At 37.6% G+C, this 22811-nt stretch overlaps 1 protein-coding gene across 1 annotated transcript in view; it reads left to right on the top strand.

The window, feature by feature from the left end:
* Positions 1–22811, top strand: part of COG5 (component of oligomeric golgi complex 5) — a 191103-nt gene that overhangs the window by 8642 nt on the left and 159650 nt on the right. Inside the window, exon 6 of the mRNA XM_087765709.1 lies at positions 1832–1952. Within this exon, the coding sequence (XP_087621835.1) occupies positions 1832–1952 (121 nt within the window). The remainder of the gene's footprint in view (positions 1–1831; positions 1953–22811) is intronic.

Below are 22811 nucleotides of genomic sequence, written 5' to 3'. Positions count from 1 at the left end.
AACAATCAAATGAAAAAGAAATAATCTTTTGGCATGTAAAGTAAAAGATGGTCAGAAGATAACTGAAGTTGAGTTCCTAGGGAAAAACATTAGCTAGAGGTACCCAATTAGATTAGAGAGTAATTAAATTTGAAAGCAAAGTAGTAATACTATGCCCTCTTATTTGGCAAAGCACAGTGCACTATATAAAAAGCTATTTTTGATTCATCTTGCAGAAATTTAGTTCACAGATAGGAAAGTGATATGTGGATCAAGATTTTTCTAATTAAAGAAATGAATTAATAAAAACTAATACATTAATCTCTCAAAGTAGGATAAGCCCCACTTGGTTCTCACTGATGGTAATAGAAATCATGTGGTTAAGTTGTCTTAGAATGCTTAGGAAACTTGCACTTCAGACTATGTGATACAGAGCCAAAAGCAGCGAGAGTAATTGTGCTTTTGGTGGTTTGCCTCGGTGGGGCTTTTTCTAATTTTTCCTTTTTGTTCTGTCTAGATGTTTAATAAAATTAAACTATAAATATATGCATTTAGATTAGTTTGTGCTGGCATAAGGAAGTGACTGACAACTTGTGCAGTCCACTGAATATTGGTTGAAATGACTCACTTGTGTATGTTTTCATATGCATACTTTAACATTAGTTTTCAAGACATTAACTTGAGTCTGAAAAAGGGGTTCAAAGTCTGTCAGATACTAAATATTTTTTAAAGTAATTTTAATTTAATTTTGATATCCGTAAGGTAAATATTTCAGGAGGCTTTGTCTTTGGTACCGGGGAAAATACCTCAGAACAACTGTCTTATTCCAAATTTCTCATTTACCTCTCTTGTTAATCTGATTGCAGATGTTGCACTGTACCTGTGACTGTACTGAAATCCACATACTTTTTTACCTTCTCCTGAATTGCATTTCTGAATTCTAATTTAGATGTTACCCACTCCAGAACGTTGCTTCTCCTGTAGCATGTACCTCCTAGCCCTACTGACCCAATCCAGCCCTAGAGGAACTCTACACTTGATGTAACTCCTACTGTTTCTCTGTCTCTATTATTTACTGTGTAGAAGGAGAAAACCTGTTTCAAGGTCTTAGTTGAGTGAAAAATTATGGAACTATTATGTTTGATTCGGGTGTCAGCAATGCCTTTTTTCCTAAATGGGTGCTAATGAAAACATACACAAGTGTTTCCTGAAGATTTTCATATGCATCCGTCTTCTTAATTTTCAGCCAAGAATGCCGTGTATTTTAATAAACCTATGAAAGAATGTGAACTAACAGTTGGCTGAATGAAGGTGACAGGTCTTGTGAAAGTTTTGCTGAAAACGAGTTTTTACATATATTCCTACCATAAGAGTCAGTATCTGTAATAACAATTCAGCCTTTAAGTTTTATTGTCCTCTGAAGTAAGTGCTGCCGTTTTGCTTATTTTGGATCAATATTTGATTGGCAAGGCCAACTTCTTAATTTTACTAAAGGTTACAGAGGGAAGGAATATTGAGGAGAGATACACAATATAAAATAAAGCTCACTTCTAGTTAGAAATAGAACATGTCTCTGTCACAGGGCTCTGAGTTTCCTTTTTTTTTAATAGTAATGACAGCATTATCTCAGTAGCCCTGTGAATGTAATTACCAGCTTTTGAAAGTATTGGTCTATACTGCATAACATCATGGTAAAAAGTCCTGAAAAAAGGGATTTCAGCGTTCTAAAGTTCCTTGGTTTTATTCACATTCATGTTTCCTTTTTTGGTTAAAATATTTCCATATTTGAGGCCTGATATTATGTGACCATAATGTACTGATAATATTCCCTAATGCTACAATTTCTCTGCAGGCTGCCTGTGACTTGCTGCGGAGGATAATACGCATCTTATATCTCAGTAAGAGACTTCAAGGACAACTGCAAGGAGGAAGCAGAGAGATAACAAAAGCTGCCCAGAGTCTCAATGAACTTGGTGAGTCCTCCTTAGTTACTTTCAGAGGCATTGTTAGCTTGCACTCATATGACTCGCACTAGTGTTTGACTTAAAAAACAAAGAAACCCCCAAAACGTTTTACTATGGTTCTTGCTTTCTACTTCCTGATTTGAACTGAGAAATGGTATGGACAGAACTCCTTAGGACCTTCAATTTTTTCATATGACTTCTGTAGATAAAGGTATTTAATAACATGAACATTCTATGATAGTAACTTGTGTTCTTTTGGGCAACATTTTTTTTGTGAAGCAATTAATTTCTCTGTTGGTTTGTGTTTGTATAAAATGCCTTCAGAGGCAGGAGATAACTATGTAGCTTTTGGAAGAAGTTGCACTACAATAAGGCATAGTTTGAATTACAGTTTACATCCTAAAATAAAATTATTGGCCCTGCGACCTTTATGAAAGCCGTATGTGATATGATATACAGATACCTAATCTAATTCAGATACTGGAAGCATTCTGCGGCGGTAGTCGCTAATTTACCCCATTTTTATTGGCTTCTAGGAAGAATGATGAAATAGTTCTCATGAAGCTCATGTTACCTTGCTAGATTGTTTTCTGTACTTGAGCTAGCTTGGGTACTTCCACTCAGTGCTGCAGGATGCAGTGAGGAACATCCCATTAGTCTTGGAGATCAGTCGTTGGTGTTGTATATGGTATCTTGCCAGCTGTTTCTCCTTTGGTTTAATGGTATTCAGATTTCAGCTTCCAAAAATAGGTTGTGGGAGGGCTGCACTATCAAACATTCAGAATCATCCTGAGGTTTATTGTGCATATTTGTCACTACTGCTCTTTTTATACTCTGTAATCAAAAAATTATTAGACAATGACTTAGTCTTATAATTAGCAGATGCTGTGTTGCAAATGGAAAGTTTTTGTATTTATTTAGTATATCCGTTTGACTGAAGCACTTAAGCAATTGTGGCATTCTAAGGTAGAATATTTTTTCTAATTTTTTATTTTTTCTAATCTTTTATTTTCTTTCCATTTTGGTCTCCCCTCACATCTTCAGGATATATACTGTAATATAAGTAATACTGTCTTTCAACTACTACTGAATTACAAGTCTTGTGGGATTAATCTGAATGCTAGATCCTATTCAAATAATTAGTACAATTTAATGGTAAAATCTGAGAAGTTTATCTTGTGTAGTTTTTAGGATTTTTTTCTTTTAAAGAAAATGCCTTTTATTGCTCTCCTTCCTCTCTTTTTTTTTTCTTTCACCATTTTAAAAAAGAGCTTCCACTTTATTCTGTTGAAGTGTCACAATCTTTTGAGTTTCTTGTTTTCAAATAGTTGGTCTTTTGCTGAAGCTTAGGAAAGTCTGACCAATTATTATTGTTAAAGATGAAGGGAAACACGTCCCCTTAGGAAGCCCTTTTGAGTTTCATCCTACAGTCCATAGGGGGGGAGCCAAGGCTTGTGGTTCTTAATTTAATTCTTAATTAATCTTTAATTCTGGATGGTTTATAGCCAGGTAAAATCCCTTGTCTACTGCCATTTCTCTCTCCCTCTCTTTTCCTGGTATCTCTTCTTCTCTCTTCCCTCTCCATCTGCATCCCTCCCTCATCTTTTGGCTCTCTGCTCTTTGTTATCCTCTGCTGCCCACCTTGGCTGGTCTGAATTCTTGCTGCCTCCCAGCTGGCCATGACGCCCAGCACCTGCGTGGATGGGAGCACCCCACGGAGGAGTGGCCGGTGCGGTGGGCTGGAGGTGTCTGTCCTGTGTGGTGAGGTGGTGGCTTACTGGGTATGGGGTAGCTCTCTCCAGAGGGGAGGAAAGTGCGCAGTGGCTGGAGTCAACGCGTTTCAGGGTACCGCAGTGGGAGTCAGTGGGAAGATGTGTGTTGCAGGGAGGCTGGATTTTGGGGTATGGCTGGGGAAGCACCGTGCTGTGCTTCTGGCCTTGGAAAGCATTGGGATGTGTGGGAGCTCTGCGGGGTGGAGGTGTGGAGCAGGAGAGCAGTGAGGCTGGGGCGACTGGGGGTGAGGTTGTGGAAATGCTGTGCTTCAGAAAGATGGGAAATGTGATGTCGTGCTCTGTGGCGTCGGAAGGGTGGGAAGCATGGGGAACAGACACTGGGCACTGGTTATTCGGTGTTGAGATATGAAAGCTTTGGGAGGGCTTGGGAAGTACTACGACATCTGATGGTAGTAAATAGGTGGTAGGCTTGAGTAGTGTGAAAGCCTGATATTGGATAGGGAGCTCTGCGTCATGGAGGCTTGCCTTTGAATCGGGGATCATGGCCAAGATTAATAGTCATTTGTGTTTTTAGCCAGATATTTCCGAATATCCCTTTTGGCTCTTGTTCAGGGAAAAATTATTCCCGTTGTTTGTTACCTTTCTGTTGTATGTGTGGTGCAATATAATTTCTTCTTTGTTGAAATCAGCAGCACTGTGATATTAACATGAAAACTTTGCACTTTCTATGGTATAATATACCTTTTATTGCTTATAGGTTATTTTGGATGGAATCTTGGGATAACTGGCCATTTTTTTTTTATGTACTGTTACACTCTGTGTGTATGTTTGGGGGACACAAACGTGTGTACCTGTTTAGGTATATGTATTCAACATATACTTCCTCAGTAAATCTCTGTTAGTTCACTTACAGCTTTTACTTAGATGTGTCTTGAAGTTTATTTTGCAGTGATGGGAAAAGATATGATAAAAGTAAAAGATCTTGGAATTAGACAGAAATATGGGTCAATTAGAGGAACTACAAGAAACAATAGCTTTCACTGAGAAGGGTTTTTTTATTGGACACTTTGTTAAGTTGCTAGTAGTCTGCAGATCTCCAGATTCAGTGGATGATGTTAGGAACTTTACTCTGAAAGCATTTGTTAATATTTGCACTGGGATCTCTACTTAAAACTAAAATAGATCTAAAATTCCTCTGCGTTGGATTTTCACATTCTTTGAAATTAACTTCCCATTTTGGCACAGTAGGAAGAAAAACTGAATTCCCTATGTAATTTTTAGAAATTAAATGTGGTTAATACGTATGTGTGTGTGTGTGCGTATATATAAAACTCCCAAACTTTCTTCTGCAACTCCTCCACCTCCCAACACACTTCTTTGGGTTCTCCAGCAAAGTAGAAACAGAGCTGTGATGAGCCATTGAACACGCTATGAGCTGCTTCTCTAGTGACGATTCTTCGTATTATACAGTTCAATTCAGTGTATGGATAGGTAAAGCAAGTGGCATATTCAGATGTCACGCAGTGCCTAATGCAGTGAATTACATGCCCTGACTAAGCTTCTTGGTGACATTTTAATACAAATATTTTATAAAGTGGAAAAGAAACATTCCTAATCAAGTTTAAACAATAGAATGTGACAAGAAAATGGTACACTAAATACAGTTCCCTTTCACAGAAGAAATTCTGCAGGTATTAAAAAATCTGCTGTCTTCTGTGTGGGTATGCAGAAATTACTGTCAGTAACAGTGGCCAGTAACTTATGAGATGAAGAGGAAAAAAATCTTAGTTGTGCAGCGAATGGCTAGCTTGACTGTGGACAGGTGGTTAGTTCCACCTATCAGTTACAGAGCCAGCTCTGGACTACAAAGGATTTCTGTCTTTTGCTTGTTAAATACCTATAACTGATGTCATCATTATTCATATAAATGCCTAGACTTCTTTTAATTATAATAAACTCCTAGTCTGTATGTATGGCTGTATTATAATTTATTTCACAGCAAGTGAATTTATTTGCTTGAATGACCTTGTGAGCATATGATACTTGTAGGCAGGCTCTCACGGCAGCCCTAATTTTGCTCTTTTGTAAGCTCAGAGTTAGTCTGTGACTAAGCTGTGCAGCCATAAAATGAAGGAGAAGGAGTCTGTTGAAATATGGCTGTGGGTGTCTTCAATATAGAAGTTGCTCCAGGAAGATACTGCCTTCCTTGTAACTTATGAGAAGAGAGGATGGGAGAGGATAGGACTATGACCTTACTTTAAAGCTAAATAATTCTAGAGAAAAGGCAAAATATTGTCAGTTATGGAAGTCTAGCTAAAATGGAGAAAACCCTACATATGTATCATGCTCTTTATAAAGAAGGAGCAAAGCTTACACATGGCAGTTAGTTAGGCTTAACATGACAATAGAAGACTTAAGGGAAATTCAAACAAATAAAGCTCAATTTGGATGATACTTGTAGAGAAGTGTAGCTTGGATGGAGAAAACTGAAATTAGTTAGGATATGCATGATACTGGGAGAAATATAATTTGAAAGGAGTTCTTTGGCTATGCCTGGAAGGCCTCTTTGTAGCTGGCATAATGTAGGTAGTGGTAGCCCTGTCTTCTAAAGTGCACTTCGGAACTAGTGACATCTGCACAAAGGTGACAGTGGTCTTAGGCCTGAAAAATTCTCTTGTGGAGGCTAGAAAAAAATCGGACTTAGCGCCTTTCTGAGGTAAACAAGATGTGTCATCATATCATTTAAACGAGAAAAAGCCTGGATATAGCTGATAATTCTGTTAGAATAAAAATTAGAGGAAATGGGAGGAGGAAAATGATCTTGTCTGCCTGCCTTAATGGGGATTGCATTGGTGGGACCTTGTCTTGTCCAGTGTTGAGGTTTCTCTGTTTCAGTGTGCTTGTCTAGTAAAAAAAAACCAAAACCCCATATATATATATTCATCCTAATGTATCTCAACTGCTTTTCAGAGTAATCTCATTGTTCTTAGTGGTTATCTTTGGGAACTCCTGGGGAGAGAGATGAGATTCCAGAAGACGTGAGGGCTTGCTTTATTGAAAATAGAACTCACTGGCTCCTATTTTATTTAGACAACTCAAACTAACTTGACTTCCTTAATCAAAGAAACTCTAGAACAAATAAACTATTTGTAGGAGTCTAAAATATAAAATTGCTATTAAATAGTAGGCCACATAGATTTATCAGGAATCAATCCTGTTTAACCAACCACATTTTCTTTGTTGGCAGCATAACAGATCTTAGAACTAGAGAGGTCAATGACTGTCTTGTAGTTTGATTTAAATAGGGCTCTTGACACCTTGTCACATTGGCAAGATCAGCAATATAATCCATGAAAATGTTAGGCAATGAATGCAGAAGTTTTGAGAAAACGGTGCCCCAAAAGGCATCATCCGTTGTTCACTGCTGCCCAGCAATATATCAAGTGGGGTTTTGTTGAAATGCGTTTTGCAGCTGGCTCGTGTTTTCATTGAGTTGAGTGATGTAATATGGTATATCCTTATTAAATTTACAGGTAATAATCAAGCAGAGAAGAATGGCAAGTATGTTGGGAAACAGGATTAGAATGAAGAATATACTTAGCAAATTGGAGATAATGTCTTAGGTGAACTGATTTAATTTCTCTTCCAGAAAAGTGAAAAGTCCTAGCAATAAATAGTTGTCGTTAACAGCAGGAATAGGAGAAATGACTGTATGGATAACAGTTCTGCAGAGAGGCGTGATGGTTCCTCATAAATTGAGTGCAAGCTACTTGTTCATTTGTTTTGTAGCAGCATGACATTGTTGGCAATGAAATTTGTACTGATCTTTATAAGGAAGGGTGCTGTGTGCACTTGAAACAAACCTTTTGTTCATGCTTCAGCTGGAGTATCAAGTCCCTTTTGAGGAACCTCATTCAAGGAAGGTGTAGGTTAATTGGAGAAAGCCCTAAGTACAGCAGTAATGATGGCTGAAGGTCTCGAGGATGGGCAGCAGGCGGAGGAACTGAAAGTGTGTGGCTCTTTGGTTTGGAGAAGAGGGGTCTGAGAGGCAGAGTAACATTCTTCAGATAAATAAAAGTTTTTCAAATAGGAAGGGAGTAAATGGCTCTCCATATCCACTGTGATCAAAACAGTAAGTAATGGGCCTGAAATGAAGCAAAGAAAATTTTTATCTAAAATGTTAGGAAAGGTTTCTGCCAGTAATGGTAATTTCAGGGGAGCTGTGAAGTCAGTATTTGAAGCTTTTTAAAAAGCAGTTTAGACAAAGCATGTATCAGGAATAGTTTAGATACAGCTGGTTTTGCCTTGAAGCAGGAGGACTGAGTAAGCTGACCTGCTACCAGTCCTTTGTTTCTCTCAGAGATGCTCCCCATCCCCACCCCTCAATAACAGAAAATGTATTATAGGGAAGTTTGGGTGTTTTTGTTTTGGTTTAGTTTTGTGTTTTGGTTTTTGTTTGTTTGTTTTGTTTTGTTTTTTAATTGGACTGCTTGATGTAAAATTTGCTTCCTACAGGTTGCTTTGTTGGGCACTGTGCCCAGATACCTCCTGAAATATTAGGACAGTGTGACTGGAAAATTCATGCCATCACTTTAGTTCAGCCTCTTCTTATCACTCCTTCAGATGAAATAGTAGATAAATCTCCTCAAAGACCTTCAGCTCACCCCTCTGACACAATTACTTCTCTTCTGGTTACTCACTATGTGACTGACATTCAAGTTAATTTCACACAGTCCATCATGTTACTGGAGTGCTGCAAAAACTGACCCTCTAAAACTGTTATGTCAGTATTCTCTAGGAGAATGCAGTGAACAGAAGGAAGGTGGTACTGACTATGTGAATATAAATGTTGTGTATCTGATCTTTTTTCCTTTGCCAGGAAAGAAGGTAAGCTATCCATTTCTCAGTGACCCAACTGTTTTTAAGATGTTAATTTACTCCTGTAAGTTTTTAATCATAGAATCATAGAATAGTTTGGGTTGGAAGGGACCTTTAAAGGTCATCTAGTCCAACCCCCTGCAATGAGCAGGGACATCTTCAACTAGATCAGGTTGCTCAGAGCCCCATCCAGCCTGACCTTGGATGTTTCCAGGGATGGGGCATCTACCACCTCTCTGGGAAAACCCGTTCCAGTGTTTCACCACCCTCATTGTAAAAAAATTCTTCCTTGTATCTAATCTAAATCTACGCTCTTTTAGTTTAAAACCATTACCGCTTGTCCTGTCACAACAGGCCTTACTAAAAAGTCTGTCCTCATCTTTCTAAGCCCCCTTTAAGTATTGAAAGGCCACAATAAGGTCTCCCTGGAGCCTTCTCTTCTCCAGGCTGAACAACCCCAGCTCTCTCAGCCTTTCCTCATGAGAGGTGCTCCATCCCTCTGATCATTTTTGTGGCCCTCCTTTGGACCCGCTCCAACAACAGGTCCATGTCCTTCCTGTGCTGAGGACCCCAGAGCTGGACGCAGTACTGCAGGTGGGGTCTCACCAGAGCAGAGGAGAGGGGCAGAATCACCTCCCTCGACCTGCTGGCCACAGTTAATATTTGGGAAAGATGATGAATGTTGTTTTGTGTTTATCAAAGTACTAAGCACTACTAGTCAGTATTCAGGAAACAACAGTTCTAATTTGTTGAAAACTTAAATAACTCATTTTAGTAGTAACTGTTCATACTTGTTTGTTTTATAGCGATTATCTTATCCATATCTATTGCAAGTTGGAATTATCTGTACCTATTGTTTCCACAGTCTGCCATATTAATTAGGTATTAAAACAGTGTAAATAATCTGACTAAAACAGACACTTATTCTGAAGTGGTTGCAGATTGGTTGACTGTAATATTTGTCCTTCAGGTTAAATATTGTTGTATAAAGACTATTTCATTTTAACGGCTGCAGTTTTTGAAGTAGCATCAAATATGCATTATGTATCTGTACCCAAGTATTACTAAATTTGCAATGGTAAGCTGTCTGAACACCAGCCATAGATGCTATGGTAGCTATCTTTCACTGCTGCCTTCTTCCCATATAATATTCAGCGATGAACTTAATTTTTTTTTTCTATTCCAAGCAAAAATTTAGAGTGTATGATTGCCAAGCCAGATCTTGTGTTGAATCAAACTGCAATTAAAGTGAGGAAGGACTTGGTTACTGTCATGTCAGTGAGGTCTTTCACTGCTAGTACACAGAGCAGACAGATTTGTTGATATTAATATTGCTGTGCGCAGTTTCTCATAAGAATCAACACACATCAATCTGGAGGGAGAAGTTGCTTTCATGGTACTTTTGCTTAGGGATTTAGATGCAGTACAATTTACTGCCTTGTGCAAGACCTAATGTCCTCTAAAATAATATAGCATATGTCTGTGTAGCACAATGTGCTGTTCTGTAGGGGTAACTGAACTGATTTGATTAATAGAAATTACACGGCCATGCTAGCACGGTGCTTTGCCTGGGGTAATTAGTCCTGCTGACAATGACTGAATTGTATTAATGGCTCAGAGCCATCTGCATTATTTTTGAGTGTCACTGCTTCAGGTGATACATCTGCATCCATAGTAAGTGCAAATATCTAGCTAAAACATTTTTCTTCTGTCCCTGGTGGTGTTAGCAGTAACTGCCAGACCTTCAGTGAAATGGTTTGGGCTAAAATATACTATGCCTTTCTTTAGCTGAGTGTAATCTCTGTGTTCTTCAATTTCCTGTTGTTCCTTTCAGTTGAGTTGATTTTTTATTTTGTTTTGTTTTGTTTTTCCTGAGGCTCTGTTACCATAAGATGGAAGATTTTGCAAAAAGTTGTTGTGCAAAGTTTTATTTAGAGTATTCCAGGCCAAAAAAACCTCTGTGGTGGGAAGGTCAAGCAGACATACAAATAATTTAAAAGCCTTAATATTTGTGGCTTTAAAACGAAGAGTCTTGAACTGTTTGGAAACTGATAACTCATTTTTATATAAAAGTTTAATTTTTCCAAAATCAGACTTACGAAAAATTTTAAAAATAATGAGAAGTTCTTCACAAAAATGAAGCCAGTGTCACATGTGAAATACATATAGAACACACTGTCTGAACTGCTTTTCTTCAGCATCTCTGTTAAAAACTGAAAATGAAGGCCTGTTGCTCTAGTTACATTGTGATTAACTGTATATGGTTAATAGTGCATTTAATCACAAAATAATTGTATAATATAAAATAAAGAAATATATATTTACCAGATACTATGTTTCTCATAGATAGTACTAGTCATTCTGTGACAGTCAGATATATTGCAAAATAATTATTCTTTATTTTTAATGTGATAATGTTGATAGAACTATTCAGTTTGTGTTCATACAACAGAGGCAATTGAAGTTGTTATTTTATACATTGATAAAGAAAACGAAAAAAGCATATTTGTAATGCATTTGCTATGCATTTTCTATACATTTACTATGTATAGAAAGATTCTGGTTTTATTAGTTGATCTGTCTTTTCAAGGAAAGGAGTGCCGTGAAAACTATGGACAGCACTAACAAAAAATCCTCTTGATTACTAAGAAGATCTTGTTATTTTCTTAGTATAGTTCCTGGGTTCATGTTTGCCAAAGTTTGATTTATTATAAATTAACTGTCCTGGTTTCAGCTGGGATAGAGTTAATCTTCTTCCTAGTAGCTGGTATAGTGCTGCGTTTTGGATTTAGTACAATAGTGTCGATAAAACGCTGATGTTTTAGTTGTTGCTAAGTAGTGCTTACACCAGCCAAGGACTTTTCAGCTTCCCATGCTCTGCCCGGTGCACAAGAAGCTGGGAGGGGGCACAGCCAGGGGGGCTGACCCAGGCTGGCCAAAGGGCTCTTCCACACCGTATGGCGTCATGCCCAGTATAGAAACGGGGAGTTGGCTGGGAGGGAGGCACGGCTGCTCGGGGACAGGCTGGGCATCGATCAGCAGGTGGTGAGCAATTGCATCATGCATCACTTGGTTTGTATGTTATTATTGTTACTACTACTACTATTTTATTTATTTTATTACAATTATTAAACTGTTCTTATCTCAACCCACGAGTTTTCTCACTTCTACTCTTCTGATTCTCTCCCCCATCCCACTGGGGAGGGGGGAGTGAGCAAGCGGCTGTGTGGTGCTTAGTTGCTGGCTGGGGTTAAACCACGACATTAACGTAAAAGAAAGAGCTATTCAAGCTTCTGCTGAGTCATGTTATTTCATGAATTATGCTGTACAACCAAATAGTTTATGTAATGAGTGTGGAAGGTAGTCTTTGTCCTCTTCTGTCGTTGCTATACCACCCACTTATTTCTTTTTCTGTTTCAATTAATCATCTTGTTCTAGGCCATCTTATTTTATTTTATGCCGTCTTTACGTTTTATGCAGAGTTAAGGAACTTCTGTGGATATTAGTTTATTTCTTGTTGGCTTTTGAAATAAAGAAACAAAAATCTTGATAGTATGTAACAAGTTCATTAATTTGACCTGTTCACTTTAAGATACTGAATTAATGTGCGTGTAACAAAATGACTTGCAAAACTTAATACAATTTTTCATTAGTAAGAGGCTAATAGTGTAAGATCTCTTTATCCTCTTTGAACAAAGCAGGCAGAACATACAGATTTTACCATCAAATTGTGTTTTACTGTGATTAGGATTCCTAACTTGGAAACCTTATGTTAGACAAAGCATTTTATATAAATAGTTTGATATGTTTTACTTAATCTCTGACATGCATTATTTTTCTAACCATTTTCAATAGAAGACACTAAATAATTACAGGCACATGAGAGAAAAGGCTAAGTTTGAATTTATACAAGAAAATAATCCTGTTGGAATTTTGTTTTTCAACATAACCTTTAAATTAGTAGGGCTTAAATTTACATTTCCTCAGGTTTTGAAGAGTTTGGTTTCTCCTAATGTAGCTTCATTGTCATTTCATTGCTGTGTCACTGTTTTCCAAAGTCATAACTGTTCTGATCTCTTGAAATTTAATTTTCTTTATGCATACAGTTCTAGAAAATTAATCCAGGTATAATTGTAACGGTGGGTTTTCTTGATGTCTAGTGTCCTTTAAATGACCATAAACATGTTTCAAATTTGCCATATTGAGTGAATTATGAAGCTGCTTTCTCATGTTAGCATTAAGCTGATTTCTGGTTTTGATGAGATTGGTCATTTAGCTATAACTACTCAAAGAATTTGATTTTGCTGTACTATTAAGCATTTGGTAATTTTAGTCTCAAGTATATAGACCTTGTCAGAGGGCTGTATGCCAGATGTTTTAAAATGGATTTAGTACTCCGCTTTCTATCTTGAGGTGTTAACCTGTTCCTGAGAGGTATGTTATTGATGTCCCATTAGCAAGGCTGTGCCAGAAGTTAATTACAGTGTGTTCAAGTTGCCTTTGCTGCAGCACATGGAGTATTTCTAACAGTTTTTAACCTGATTCCAGACCCACTAAAGACTATTTCTGTCTTTTGCTCTTTCTTGCTCCCAGTTACAGATGTCCACACCTTTTGTTCCTTACATTTCTGGAAAGCTGTGCTCTTTCAACCTCCTTGTCATCTGTTACTCTGAATCTGATTGCTACTATTTCATTATTAATATAAATTATTATTATTATTGTCGTGATCTAATGAACAGAAGTGTTGTGGTTTAACCCCAGCCAGCAACTAAGCAGCACAGAGCTGCTCGCACACTCCGCGCCGGTGGGATGGGGGAGAGAACTGGAAGAGAAAGTGAGAAAACTCATGGGTTGAGATCAAGACAGTTTAATAGGTAAAGCAAAAGCCACGCACACAAGCAAAGCAAAACAAGGAATTCATTCACTCCTTCCTATCGGGAGGCAGGTGTTCAGCCATCTCCAGGGAAGCAGGGCTCCATCATGCATAACTGTTGCTTGGGAAGACAAATGCCATCACTCTGAACATCCCCCCTTCCTCCTTCTTCCCCCAGCTTTATATGCTGAGCATGACGTCAATATAGTGTGGGATATCCCTTTGGTCAGTTGGGGTCAGCTGTCCCAGCCGTGTCCCCTCCCAACTCCTTGTGCACCCCCAGGCTTCTCACTGGTGGGGTGAGAAGCAGAAAAGGCCTTGACTCTGTGTAAGCACTGCTCAGCAATAGCTAAAACATCCCTGTGTTATCAACGGTGTTTCCAGCACAAATCCAAAACAGAGCCCCATACTAGCTACTGTGAAGAAAATTAAGGGTACCCCAGCCAAAACCAGCACAAGAAGTTTTGGTTGTAGGCCAGTATTACACCGAGCTAGGCATCAGCAGGTACAGAGTAAAACCTGGGGCCTGACAGCTCTTGATTTATTTGCTTTAACAGTTCAGAGGACTCCAGTGGGAGAGAAATGATAGTGGACAAAAACTAACGAAGAGGAGGGGGGATGTGATGGACTACCAAACAGTGTTTTCTGCTAGGAGAGGAGTTATTGTCAGGACAGCAGAGTAGCTGCATCCGTCATGCAGCTGATAAGTTAATGTGCATTTAAACTGTCGTGTACTGTCATGTGCATGGGACACAAAGAGTGTTTGCCCTGGTAGCACATTCAGTTCTGTATTTGAGATTAAGCCAGTATTTCTTATTTCTTAAAAAACACTGAAACTACAGTATTTTCCATCTGCTTTGGTTATGTATCAGATGGTCTGGGGCTTTGAGAGCCAGATGATGTATCTGGGGTTTGTAGTCCCACCTGCGTAAGGCTGAAACAGAGGGGCTTGGGAATTTTGAAAGAGGAACTAGTTGGAAATGAAGAACAGAACGAGTGATGGAAGAGGGAAGTTGTGGAAGAAGGTCTTGGTAATTACACTATCCTGTCTTTTCTCATTAATGAGCTTAAATGTAAAGGCCAGGTCTCATAAGGTGGTTTTTTTCCCAGTTTTTGTTTGTTTGTTTTGCAATTAATAAATTTAAATGTGTGACTCTAAAATCTGAAAACTATACTTATATTCTGTTTCTCTAATTACAAAATTCCCCTTCTGCTTTCTTCTCAAAGTATTCCTATAGAACAGAGAGGAAATATACCAAACCAGTTTCTGTTTTGCTGTTAAGGAATACTTGCTCCCCACCAGAAGGATGGTATCCCAGCTGGTAAGGGTGTTTGGACCTTGTTTTTGCTTTACCCCTTGATCGTTTTAAGTGTTTAAACAGTAAGTATTTTTGTGTTAGCTAGGGTGTGTCATGAGAGTGGAGATATGAAAGGATTTGGAAGAACTAGTAACACAGATAATCTTGTAGTTGTGAATGCTTGTGTTTAGCCAAATATAGGATAAATACAACTTCAGAGGGTTTCTTTTATTTTTTAGTTACTTTGAAACAGTTATGATTGTGTAACTAGTACAGATCTTAGGGCATCTTTGAGTTTTGAGGCAAAGTATTCTGTTACTGGGTAGTCATACTTTTTTAATAGAACTACATAATTAAAAGTAGAAATGAAAGCTATGGGTTTCTGTTTCCAGGTGACATATGAAAATTATCAAGACCCAGAGATATGTGCAAGCTTTGTCTGCCTTTGAATCTAGTAATGTTTTGTGCACTGACTTTAAAAGTCTGTATTAGTTTTTAAAAAAAATTGCGCGCACCAAAGGTGAGAAAAGTTTAAAAGAATTACTTTGTGCTGAGAGAGAAGGGAAGAGAGACAGAGGTTAGCTGTGATTCTCTGAAAGTTTATCTTTTTGCATCTTGTAAAGTTTCAAGACATTGTAGAGAGTAGGAATAGCTGGCAAGAGTTTGAAAAGAATTTGTAGTGTCTTTTACATATTATATAAACAAAGAAAAAGGTATCTACTCACAGGTGTTTGTGTATGTTCAGGAAGAGTTGGATTACCTAATTTAAAATAATAAGAATGCAGAGATATCGGCAAAGCAGAGAGATGTCATCTCTAAATTGAGTGGTGGTGTATTCTCACTGTGTTTCACTAGGTATAAAAGTTTAAGTAAACAGTTACGAGCAAGGACTCAGAGTACCTATTATAAACAAACAAGTCAGTGACACTAACAACTCGTACGGAAAAATTCAGTTCTGTAGAATTTGACACCATTTACAGCTAGAATGATGCATCTGAAAGAGCGCAGATCTAGTCGTCTGTTTTGCTCTGCGTGGAGGTTCTGCAAGGAAATGGCAACGTTGCGTTTCAGGCAGGTCTGCATATGCACCGTCTGAAGCTCTGGTAGGAATTGGCATTTATAACTTACTTTGTTCTTCTTTTGCTTTCCTGAGCATTTACGTACTTGGAAATTCAATAGTAAGCTCTAGGCTAGTTCTCCCAGAACCAGGGTAATGATCTCTAAGGTGTTGAGGCTCAGCACTTTGAGTTCAATAGATAATCACTTCCCCATGCGAAGGTGTGGAGAAATGTCGCACGTATTTTTTCTAGGGGAGTTGGCTGAGAGTAGATGGGAGGATGCGTGCTTCCTTTTGTTTATCCATGGCCAATGGTGAAATCAGTTGTTTAGTGGTCAAGGAAATAACACTGAGAAGCAGTTCATAATATTGATCTTTCTGCTGGAACTGAAGCATTTATTAGTGCATAACCTGGTGGTTGTACTGAAGAAGAACACGGTTAGTTCAGAAATAACACTTAAGTATTGTGTGTCTGAGAAAACAGATTTTTTTTTTCTTTTTGAACAATCAGACTCAGAAATAGTCAAAGTGAGAGAGAATAGAAATGGATGAAACGGACAGGTAACTTGTGATCACCAAGAAAAAGAAGTGAGCATTTGATTAGAATGCTCACTAGAATATCAAATCATGGTGGTAGCAAATCATGTTTGGAAAATTTCATTAGGGGTAACAGAATGAGAAGTTACAGTAGAAGTATCTGTAAATGCATATAGATCAGAGAGCCAGCTAACAAAATCCAAAAGATGTTACTTTCACAACCCACTGAATTAAACCTGAAAAATGGAAGCATTGCTGTCTAAGCCTGTTTTTGAGATGAGTGGAAGAATAGTGTTGGGAGCCTATACTATTTGTCCTCTATGGCCAGTGGTAAAAAATCACCAATTTCTAACATGGGAATTATCAACAAGGAGAAACATTATTCTGAATTCTCTTATAATAAATAAACTTACTGGATTTGGAAGTCACTTGTTGCCAGAGTGGCAAGTCGTGATGCGTAGGGCAAACTGAGAATAGACCCAGTGTTTAATGTTTCATTTTTGAAAGAGTTAATTTTCCAATGCAGAGATCTTCTGTTCAGTAGTTTGGACGAATGTATTTAGACAAACTTGAAAGTCAAAAGCTTACTGAGAAGACTATATTAAATTGTGAAATATTGGCTTATTGGCAATCAAGAAAGAGGGTACTCCCAGCTAAAGGCCTGTTCTAATGTAGTGACAAAGCAAAGACAACAACTATAATTGGAAAACAATGTATAAACACAACTGAATGCATTACAAGCATAGAGTATAGGTATGATAAATTTAAAATATTGCAGAAAAATCCATGGCTGGCAGGAACCAGAAAGACAGCTACCATGGAATGATCTTATTAATATACAGGTTTCCGGATTGTTCGTAAAGACTTAGAATAGGAGGATTTTTCAGTAAATGCTCTTGCTTTTATTTTTGGAGGCAAGGTAATTTGTTCTTCCATAAAGTAAGGATACCTTGTAATCCAACAATAACTAAGGAGGGTGTTGCACAAATGTACTAACTTCCCAGAGCCATTTGTTTGTAACTCCTTACTGAATGGGGAAGGGGAAAGTCCAACTTGTGTTGTTCCAACATTGAGAAGGAGAAACAGGGTATTTCTGTTGAAATCAAAGTCAGTTAGACACAAAGCTGCTGTAGAAAAACAGTAGAGAAGTTGAATTCATTTGAAAGAAGAATTCAGGGCTGTAAAGCTGAATTAATGATAGTCAATTACATTTTTATGGAGAATATGTGTTGTCAAACAAATTTTTGTGTTTTGATTACTTAGTTGATTAAAGAAATTGTGTAGATGCGTTATAGATTTATTTTATGTGCATAATCTACAATTTAGATGACTTAAATCTCCCTTAAGGTATTGTTCCCCTAAGTAAGTATTTAAATAAGCCATCTTCTCCTCACCTCACAGTTGCTCTACATTCTTGGTAAATAATTTTGTTACTAGGGGAGCTGGAAGAGAGGAACAGAGGTATGTAAGGTGATGGTAGTTTTCTATGGGTGTACGCCTCAGATCAAGGCAGACTGCTGGAGCAGAAGCAGCTGTGAATTGGCAGAGCACCTTGAATGTTCAACATGTACGCTTAACGTATTTTTTAAATAAAACGAAAAAACCTATGGTCTCTGTTTTTACAAATATGAAAATATGGTGCTAAGGTTCTGTAAAGCATTGGAACTGGACTGCATCCGTGCTGGGATTGCTGTACCAATGTTTCTGTTCTAGCATTCATGCAGCTATGTCAGGCAAATCTGTACTTCTGCAATTGGCGTAGGGAATTGTGCTGTACCAATAAAACCATAGTTTTGTGGATACCTGTGAATAAATGCAATTATACATGTCACAGCAGGGAGATTAAATGGGCTCTTTTTCTTGAAGATTAAGACTGTAGAGGTGCATTCATGGGGAGAAAATAAAGGGTCACAGAAGGGCTCTTTGGTTAGCAGAGAAAGAAATGACAAAAGCTAAGGACTGGAAAACGAGGCCTGGCAAATTCAGGAGTCTAAAATAATTGAAAATTGAGATTGTGTATGCAATTTTGTTGTAATTCCTCAAGTAAATACTGGTTGTTCAAATCTTAAACATAATAACCAATTTTATCCTGTTCATGTCTAGTTAAAGTGTGAGCCAGTTCAGGTTAAAAAAATCTAACCAAATAGCTATGAAAATAAGGCTGAAGTCTAATCTTTGTTCAGGTCCTGGATGGGAGCCAGTGTTCCTGTAACTGTCATTTCTGCCTTGCCTTAAAGATCAGTGACGGTATTGCTGTATGTAATAGAAAGTAATGAGTACTGTAGAGTAAGATTTAATTCTTGCACATAGGAAACAGCTTTAAAAATAGGCTGTTTTCACAGGAGTAGTTTTTCCTCTTTGTCTCCCTACTCATGCACATAATTTTCAAATATTAGTTTCATCGAGAATTTTATGGACTCTTCTCAGTTATGGTTTGAAAAGTAAAGTAGTCCAGTCTTTTTATTTGTTTACCATTCACGTCCAACCTTCCATTGCTCACAGGCACCAAATCTGATTACTGGCTTTGTTATCTTAAAGGTAGATCCTCTTCAGCTGAAGAACACCATGGTCTCGTATCTCTTTTCATGTCATTTCAGGGAAAGATGTGAAGGCCTAACCTCATTAAAAGAAGGAACATACTATTGAGAACATACTGTTTCTATGGCAGAGAGTCTACAACTCCAAAGATTCCCGTCCGTGTGTCCGTCCCCCCCCCCCCCCCCCATTTTCAGCTGACCTAACTTGCAAACTAAAGGTGTAATAGAAACTTGAGATTTTTGACCAAAACAAAATTGGAACATAACAAAGTCTCAGTGACTGAATCAAAAGTTTCCCACTTTTATTCCACTTTATTTAAACTGCTTCTGGAATCTGTACCGTAAGCTGTACAACTGAGGCAAGATTTGTCAGAAGCTTCTGAATACATTAATCTTTTTAAAGATGTCTTTAACTTGTCTTCATGTGCACTTTTTTGTGCTTTATACATGTTTGATACGAGTGCAGATGAGCCGTGTAGCTCCATTTTATATTATGGGCATATAACCTCATATGGTCAAAATTATTAAACTTAAATGTTTGTTCCTGTTTAAACATAGAAAATGAAGTGATTCACTCAATTTGGAAATTTCTTATGATTTGATGTTTGCTTGGTAACTGTTCAGAAGATGAATTTATAATTCAAGTAACGCTCTTGTTTTTATTACATGCAAATATAGTTCTAGAAAGTCTGTTGTATCTGAAAACAAGATCTCTCATGAAATACCTTACTTACTGACTGCAGTAGCAACAAATACATATGCTAAGTCGTCTTATTTTAGCTATATTGTACTCCATGTATGTGCAGGTGTATGGTATTTTGGCAAAACACAAAAAAATCAGTTTTCCATGAGAGTTCTTTTTGGGTTAGTTATTTAGTCTGTGGAAGCCACTGTTGTTGTTATTGAACCACATAACTCTCCTAAAACCTTCGCTTTGCCCACAAATTCTTTTCGCATCTTCTGTTTTGTCCTTTCGTTCATTGATAGGTCTCACTTACTAGCTATTAGAGCTGTTAGCAGGAATACTAAATCTTCCTCAGTATTGTTATGGTGTTCTACAACAGCAGTGCTCACGTTCACCTCTTGTTTTGTGATGATACATACATTGTAAATAGTGTTCCTTTCCCATTTTCTTTTTCCTTATGCATGTTTTCAGCACACTGGTAAATGCAACCCAGTGCACAAAGTACCACTGATATTTGTAATAATTTACTAATGTGGGAAGCTGTCCTGTTTTCCTACTTCTTCCTTCTCTGTTTATTTGAGACAGGGATTTATGAAAAGTATCTTATTTCAAGATTTGGAAGAAAACCATGGTGCAGAGTAGCAATAGGTTGTCATCAGTTATTGTGCTCCGCCCCCCCCCCCCCCAATTGAGTTTAAATTGAGTTTAATTTGAAGTAAATCTCAGAACAGATTGTGAGAGATCCTAGTACAGTTGAAAGTAAAGCTGTGCTAATATTGCTCTGTTAATAACAGTCTGACATAGCCAGAGTGACAGATTTTGCAGCAATAATGTTGTTTCAGCAGTGACATTGATTTGTTTATCAGATATGGTATCAAGTTAAACTGTTGCAAGATAGGGTAGGAAGTTAGAGATCATAGCAGGGTAACAGAAACCAAAAGTATATTTCCAAAATCCCATCTTGGAAAGGAAACAAGGGCGTGCTGTTTGCCAACAGCATTGTGCCGTCAGCCTGCCTGCCTGCTTGCCTGGCTGCACAGTGTCAGGAAGCAGAACGACGATATAGAAATGCTTATATTCAAAGGATGTAATTTATTCAAACTATAAAAAATAAATTATGTTTTAATAATTTCAGGTTCTGTACCTACCGCAGAACTTTCACTGTAAATCTTCTGTTTTTTCATTTCAACTCAATTTCTTTTCATTGTGTGAAAATTTATTTGTAAAATAGGAAAAGAGCTGATACAGAAATCTATGAAGTAAATACACAGGAAGGTATTTCTTCCATTCTGGCTCAATTTATAATAATCACTGAAGTGTAATTTTAGCAAAGAACATAAAGATGTCTAATGATATTTCTCCTTCAATTTATTACTCTACAAAAAATAATTAAATTGAGTTAAAGAAGCAGAAATTGAAAACATACTGTGGTAGTGAAACACACTCAAAGCATCAAGACAAACTGAAGTTATCTGACCCATACTGATTTGAGGGAAAATTCAACAGCACTTTAAAAAATTTATTGCTGGGAACAGACATCTAATAACATCTTCTTTTCAGCTCTGTTCTTGGAATGCATGTACTCTGTATGTACTTTGTACTCGGTAAAATGTATAGTTTATCTCTAGGAAATGAGGTAGTAGAATAATGCATGCTCTTGGTGCTTTCATCACACTCGATGATTCAAAGATAAGTTCTTCTTGTATTTTTTTTATTAGAATCTAAAAAATAAGGTTAGCATTCTTTCCATGGCAGGTGCATGTTGCCCTCCACCTTTCTGTGGTCCCCATGGCCATAGCTGCCTTACAGCGGTTCCTTCCACCTTCTGCCCTTTTCCTCTTGACCTATACTCTCTTCACATCCTTCTTCTTTAACACTCATTGGGTGTGAGTCAATTTTGATTTTCGTATTAGTCAGTTAGTATGTCTGGTTTTTTTTCTTTTTTTTTCCTTTTTTTTGTTTTTTCTTTTTTTTTTGACACCCCCCCCCCCCCCCAGCAAAGCAAAACCCAAACCCTGTGTTTAATTTTGCTTCTTGAATTGCCTGAGTGTTCTGTGAAGTAGAAAAAGGAGAAGGTAATTAGAGAGTCAGATTCTTCTCTCCTGTTGGTGTAAGACAAATAAATTCAGTGATATTACAGCAGAATGTGTGAAGTGGGAGTGGAATTTGGCTGTTATAAAGCTGGAAGGTTTTAAGACAGAAGCTGGTTGTCCTTAGCTGTATATTGGAGGTATTTTGTTTGAACAATAAAGGAGGGAAGGATAAGTCAGTGTATTCTGTATTTTTTAATGCTACATTGAAACTTTGCTAAAGAATGCTGTAATCTCTCCTTTTAAAAGAGTTTAATGGCAATTGGTAACTAAACCACTTTCTTCAGAGGAAACAAACATATCCTAAAATATTCAGCTATCAAAGAATTCTGACGACTAGCACATACGTTGATGTTGAAAAAGAACTATTACGTGCATTGCAATATGATATACGTAACAGCAGAAAAATTTCCTTGTGCCCAGGTAAATGCTACAGCTTGTTGAATGTGTTATTTCATTTAAAAAGAAAAAAAAAAAAGGTGGTGGTGGGGAAGAGAAGGCGTTTAAGTATATGCATGGTGGGGCACCATGCCTGTCTGTGCAGTGCAGAGATACTCTTACCAAAAACCCCTCCATATAAATATAAAATCGATGCTGACGTTGAACTCCACTTCTGGAGCGTATGGATGTATAATGATTATGTATTATATACAAGTGTGTATTTATGTAACAATGAAGGAAGAGAGGTGTATTGATCTATTATGTATCCGGATGCATACATTTTTAATCTAATATATTTAGAAATCACTGAAGTGATTCCTATTCCCCTGGCACTAATGAAGTAAACAGAACTTCTGACCGTGTAGCAGTGTCTTGTAATCTGTAAAAATTGTTGCCAACTTGAAACCAGATATCTGTGATGTATTTACATTTCTGTTTCACTGGTTTGTGATGTACTAGTGTGTTAAGGTGTGCTTCTTGAATATTCTAATAGATACTGGCACTGTACGCAGCTTTTTTGTATTTTTAGTGTGGGCTAACCTCATTCTACTATGTAAAATTGAATGGAAATGCATTTGAAGTTAAAAGGCAACATAGTCAGATACCAGCTAATACTTTAGGGACAGAGAACGTGTGGAAACTGGTGGTGGTTGCTTGTGTTTCTGAGATGTCTTTGCTGGAATTAATATTTTGAGAGTCCTGTACAATTCTGCTTGCCTTAGGCTGAGTGGTGTGAAAT

Source organism: Nipponia nippon, unplaced genomic scaffold (assembly GCF_047370975.1).
Source record: "Nipponia nippon isolate SJK-2023a ecotype South Korea unplaced genomic scaffold, ASM4737097v1 scaffold_3, whole genome shotgun sequence".
Lineage (NCBI taxonomy): Eukaryota > Metazoa > Chordata > Aves > Pelecaniformes > Threskiornithidae > Nipponia > Nipponia nippon.
The sequence above is the reverse complement of the archived record's forward strand: the minus strand, read 5'-3'. Positions and strand labels throughout refer to the sequence as shown.